The 6,000-nt window shown below is 54.6% G+C and overlaps 1 protein-coding gene across 1 annotated transcript in view; it reads right to left on the bottom strand.

Annotated features, from left to right (window-relative positions):
* Positions 1 to 297: 297 nt before the first annotated feature.
* WDR88 (WD repeat domain 88) overlaps positions 298 to 6,000 on the bottom strand; it is a 44,363-nt gene continuing 38,660 nt past the window's right edge. The window contains exons 10-11 of the mRNA XM_082708610.1: positions 5,045 to 5,137; positions 298 to 2,717 (exon numbers count right to left, since the gene is read on the bottom strand). Of these exons, the coding sequence (XP_082564736.1) occupies positions 2,544 to 2,717; positions 5,045 to 5,137 (267 nt within the window). The 3' untranslated portion in view covers positions 298 to 2,543. The remainder of the gene's footprint in view (positions 2,718 to 5,044; positions 5,138 to 6,000) is intronic.

Raw genomic sequence — 6,000 nt, 5'->3', positions numbered from 1 at the left:
GAGAAGAAACAGACAATAACCCCAGAAGCATGGGAGAGGGAGAGAGATGCTGGTTCTGGCGGAGATGAATTTGGCTCTTAGGGACACTGCCTGATCCCGGAACTGCCCCCTCTACAGCTCCTTGGGACTGTCCTGTTGCTTCTGACATGAATTTTGTTGAGTCTGACCTGCGTGTTCCCGGGTAACTGTTCAAAATTCCAATGTAATCGACTCCAGCGCAATCGATCAGGGTCAGGCCCTGCAGCCCTGTATTTGTGCAGCAGCCAGAGCCCCGGGCCTTGGGGGTGCGCTTCCCACCTGGCCCCCTGGGGATACCGACTCTGATCGCCCTGCTCAGCGGAGCCGCGGGGAACGTTGTCCTCCCTCGCCTCGGACGCGAACGCCACCGCCCGCGGAGACCTAGGGAAAATACTCTGCGGCGGCAGAGGGCGGGAGAAACTGGCTTCTCAGGTTCACCTTCACACACCCAAAGTGAGAGGGGTGCGGGGTAGGGCAACTGGTAAAAAGAGAGCCGGGACGCTCGGTTGAGGCACCGCTGGGATTCGAACCCAGGATCTCCTGTTTACTAGACAGGCGCTTTAACCAACTAAGCCACGGCGCCGCCCGCACGAATACCGCGAGAATCTGCACCCCATCACCATTTATTCCATCCTCCGTGCGCTTGCGCATGCGTTCTGCCTGCGGCCGGCGCATGCGTGGTGTCTGGTTCGGCTCGCTCCTGGGGCTGGGGTGAAAGGGTCGGACGCGGAAACCTGGGAGCAAATGGCGCGAGAGACGCCGGCGGGCTGGTCTTCCCGGTTTCTGTCGCATCTGCCCCCAGGCGCGGAGCTCCGGGGCCAGGTGTTTGAGGGACGCCCGCGCCAAGTCAGGCCTTCTGCCCTCCAGACCCGGTGCGGGAAGCCCCCCAGCCCGTCCTGAGAGGCCGAGCCCCGGGGGTCAGGTCGGGGCTCACACCCCGCGGTGGCTCCGCGGTGACCACGCCGCGCAGTGATCGCTCCGGCGCCCTGAGCCCGGGAGGCGGCGGCGCTCCGGAACCGCGCTCGGGCTTGGCGGCCCTTCCCGCCCTGGGGGCGCATCCAGCCGCCTGGCGAGACCGGCCCTTCCGTCGTGCCGCTTCTCCCAGGACACCGCGGGCGCCTGAGCTGGCCCTGCGGGACCGGGAGCTTCGAGGGGGCCCCCGACGCCGCCCGTGGGGAGGTTTGTGCTGCGGGAGCAAGCGGGGCCCTCCCCGCCCAGGCCTCCCGCCTGCTGCTTCTGGGTCTCCTCTCCCGGACGCGGCAGCCACCTCGTCCCAACACTCGTTAGGGCGCCTGCGAGCAACGACAAAACCAAACGCGGCTGCCCCCTTCACCCAACGGCGCCTCCGGCCGGAGAGCCTCAAACACAGAAATGTAAGTTTCTGCAAGTAGGGACGCAGGGCCCGGTCACTGGAGTGACCTGCAACAATAGCAAAACCCGAGAAGCCACCTGTGTGCCCATCCGTGGCGCACTGTTGGCACCTGCAGCCCGGCGGCGCCCCACAGCCGAGAGGGGGACTGCTTAGCAATGGGACTTCCCTTTCCAAGACAGCCCGGTTGCTGGGAGGGCGCAGAGTGGAGCTCTGACATGTTCATCCATCATGGGCGTGAATAAATGGAGACTTCCTGAACAGCCAGCCGCAGTCTGACCAGTCACCAGGGTGACGACTGAGGAGGGCAGCACCCAGCCCAGGACCTGCCCAAATAGTGACCAGCTTCTGGTGTCCCTGGGCAGAGTTATGGGATGCCAGTCAGTTGGCATGAAATAAACGAGATCTGCAGTTAAGTTTTTAAGACAAAACCAAGGGGCATATTCCTGATTGACAGAAATCGCGCGAGCCATACCAGATGGGAAAGGAAGCCCTTCCTGTGTGTTAACTGAAACCTTTGTGCCTTCTGAAGTAATTGATTTGTGGAGTGTGGGGTGCACTGTGGAAGCAGGGGGAGGACTGTACATCTGCCTGGGCGTTCTGGAAATGGAAAAGTCTGGGGTAGAGAGCGTGAAACATTCTGTGATGGCAGTGCCCTCCACCCACCCGCCTCTGACCTTCCTGTGCCCTGAGTCGATGGCCATCTGGGAGCACTAGCCAGTGAGGTACCCACAGTGCCTTGCCTCCTCCGCAGAGGGGTCCCACATAGCTTTCTATTCATTTGACCAAGCTTTCCTCAGGAGCTGTGGGTGCTGGCCTGGCTGCCTCACAGCCCAACACCAGAGTCCAGAATGTGTTTGTAAAGGAGACAGAATGAACAACAAGACATGAAAGCTTAGGAGCAGCAAAAGTGCTTCTATAATTCACATGCACACTTGTTTTCTAAAGGAATGGAGATTTATTCTGCATGAAATCTAAAAACAGTGTTTGATCCCCAAGGGGGCTGTGGAGCTGAGGCAGTGCCCCTGCCCCTGCCCCAGTCTGACATGCTCACCCAGGCTGGGTCCAGCCGGAGAGAGAGGTTCCTTCAGAGCCCCAAAACCTGCTTCACAGGGGACCCGTGCTCAAGTCAGTCAGCAAGCCCAGTGAGCATCAGTCATTCATTGGCGGTCGGGCTGCACTCCTGTAACGGTGAGTCTTCCCCTCCTAATGATGATGAGGCCTCTGTTAACGAGCCTTTTGCATCCATCCGGCAGAACACACATTTGGTGACCGTTTCAGAAAAGATGTCACTTTCGTAGTTGCAGAAAGGCCTGTCACATACTTCACACTGACATGAAATATTTAAAAAGAATAAAAGCAAGTGCTGGTCACAGGGAACCAAGGCATCCAGGTAGGATTCTCCCACCAGAGCCACCTCCCCTCCCAGCCAGGCCAAGGCAAGAGCTGCCTTTCTGCTCTGTGGTCTCTGCCCCCACAAGCGTCGACATTGCAGGCCACTGAGAGAGAATGCACACGGGCTTCTCCCTCTCTTCCCCCTACAGAAACTATGCAGGTACAACCAGCCCATCCCCTGCTGTGGGAACCCTGGGGGCAGGAGTGGCAGGCCACTGGACAGTGGAGAGGACGGACGGGGGTAGGTATCTAACCCCATCCTCTGCCCTTCACAGAGCGCAACTCTGGGGCCGAGGGGCTATCCTAACCCCCTGACATCCGGGGGACCTAACTTACAGAACCATGAGAAGCAAGTAGGCAAGATTTCTGAACAAAGCAGTACTTTTTACTACATGATGAAGGTTCTGAGCCTCCTCCTCCATCTCAGCCTGTTTCTGGCCACGGTGCACAGAGAATAGTGGCTACAGTGGCACAGCTCACCCGCCCTATCTGCTTCCCACACGCAAGTGAGCAACACCACGGGCTGGGCTACCAGGCCATCGGCAGGGGTCTCAGGGATGCCTCCCGCAGCAGCATTCCCCTACAAGATGGCAGGCCTCTGTGCTCTGCCACCTTTGTCTACTCAGGGCACTAAGGCCTTTGGGAGAGGCAGCCACATCCCACCCAGGGCAGGCCCTCTGGGAAATCTGGCTTCTGAGGTTTCTTATACTGATTTTGAGCAAGACAAACGCAGAGGGCTCATCTTTGGAAGAGCTTCAAGTATGTCTCTTTCTTTTCTTTGTTTTTTAAGAAAGAAATTTGTTCCTTTACCTACCTTATTCTACAGCATAATATCCCATGGCCCAACCCCAAAATGGCAGGGCTCAAAGCAGGCAGCCCCTGGGGGCCCTATCCCAGGGGATAGGTGGAGGACACAGGCAAGCACTGCTCTGTAGCCAGTCAGCTTCTAGGATCCAAGGGCCAACATAGCCACATAGGCCATGAGGACCAGTTGGCCACAAAGACAAGGTCCATGTTGGTCCCACCCCTCATCTCCCTGCCCTACAGATTAGCCATTTCTAGCAGCAGCTCCTGGCTGGGCCTTCTAACAGGAGACAAGCCTAGGTGGCTTCCCCTGCAGGGAAGGAGGACTCAGAGGACCCACCAGGGACTCCTCAAGCCTCTCAGGGTGCAGCCAAGTATCTATACTGCAAGGCCCTTATAGGGACTGGCCTCCAGCACCCAGGGATAGACTCTGTGGCCATCCCTGGCCAACACCTGGTGAAGCAGATGTGTTCAACCTACTACCACCGTCCTCCACTAGAGAAAAACAGGCAGCTGAGTCCCTTCCCTGGGAAGGCACTGGGTAGTGGAGGCCTGACCAAGGAGTCTGCTGCTAAAGCATGGGAGGCTAATGCCGTGTCCAGCTGTGTGTCCAGCCATGCCCCTCTGACTCATTTCACTTCTCGAATACCCCAGGCTCACTCCTGCCTCAGAGTCTCCACACCGGCTCTTCCCGATGCTGGGAAGTCCTTCCCCTAAACATCTGCACAGCTCACTCCCTCACCGCCTCAGGTAGTCAACAAATGTTAACCTTCTCAGTGAGACCGATCCTGGCCATCCTTTCAGGTGTGACCAGCAGGAGAACCTGAGTGGCTCAGTGGGTTGAGCAGCTGACTCTTGATTTCAGCTCAGGTCATGATCTCAGCGTCCTGGGATCAAGCCCCGAATTCAGCTCCCTCCCCTCTCAGCAGGGAATCTGCTTGAGGATTCTCTCTCCCTCTGACCCTCCCCCACCTGTAGGTGCTCTTTCTCAAATAAATAAAGTGTTACCAGCATTCCCATCCATTCCCCTTTCCCTACGTTATTTTTCTCCAAATTATTTATTGCTATGGGATGTAGGACATATTATTCTTGCTTTTTTTTTTTTTTTAAGATTTTATTTATTCATTTGAGACAGAGATCACAAGTAGGCAGAGAGGCAGGCAGAGAGAGAGAGAGAGAAGCAGGCTCCCGCCGAGCAAAGAGCCCGATGTGGGGCTCGATCCCAGGACACTGAAATCATGACCCGAGCCGAAGGCAGCGGCTTAATCCACCGAGTTTTTTTTTTTTTTTTCATGGCCTCCTCTTTTAGAACGTAAGTTCCCTCAGGGCAAGAATTTCAGTCTGTTTGTTCATGGTTTTATCTCCAGTTGCCCAATAAATGTTGATTCAAAGAATAAATTCATTTGTGGAGGAAACTAATGAAAGCCTTCGCTGAGCTTAATATTATCCAGTACCAACCTGTTTCACCTTTAAGCCCAGGGCCTTTTTGCACTTGATTACCAGAGGAATTTCGTCAATTTCTTCAATATTCCATAGTCTCATGGTTTTGTCCTAAAACAAGTTAAACAGCAAACCAACAGTCACAAGATGGGCCCCTTCAGCTGGGAGGCCCCAGGAAGGCGCACTGCATCCACGTTACAACGTGAAGAACCCCATCGTGCAGAGGAGCAGAATCAGGGTGACCTGCTTTCTCCAGGACCATCCCACCTTTTGCACCATCAAGTCCCACATCCCAGCAAACCCATTCCAGGGTGCAGAAGGTCCCACTTTTCAGCAATGGATGTGGAATTTTGAGGGAAAGGACAAAATCCCCACAGTGGCCCCAAAATAGGAACTGAAGGCAAAACTATGTTTAATGACAAATGGATATGCTACATGATCCACCTTCCATAGCTGCTGTCAGTTCTTCATGGCTTGCAGTTCACCCTGAGTTCCCGCTCATGGGCCATCCATGACTGCGATTCCCACAGCGAAACTGCATTGTAACCGCAAGTGTTAATGGGCTGCCTTTGATTTTACCTATGCAACTGGTGTGCTGTGTTTCAAGATCTTGCTAGCAAAATTTTTAACATTGTGAATATTATGATCATGTTTTCTAAGAGTTCAAATCGTGAAGATGAGAATAATTACAAGACCAATGCCACCATGATACAGACATCACCAGAAGCAGAGGCTGAACAGCTGTGTTTAATGACAGATGGCCAGACAAATAAAACTAGATTGGGAGCAGGGGCAAGGTGATAATTAACCAGAACATGTCATACTGCAGGATATGAGGAACAGAATTTGGAATTGGGTATGGTGGAGAAGAGAATGTGAAAGTACTGAAATGTGAAAGACACTGAATTTCACAAGCCTGGTATGAGACGGGCAAGTTCTAAATCAGTTTTTCCATATTCCAAAAAGCCACCAAT

Source organism: Mustela nivalis (assembly GCF_964662115.1).
Source record: "Mustela nivalis genome assembly, chromosome: 18".
NCBI classification, from domain to species: Eukaryota; Metazoa; Chordata; class Mammalia; order Carnivora; family Mustelidae; genus Mustela; species Mustela nivalis.
This window is presented reverse-complemented; position numbering and strand designations above follow the sequence as displayed.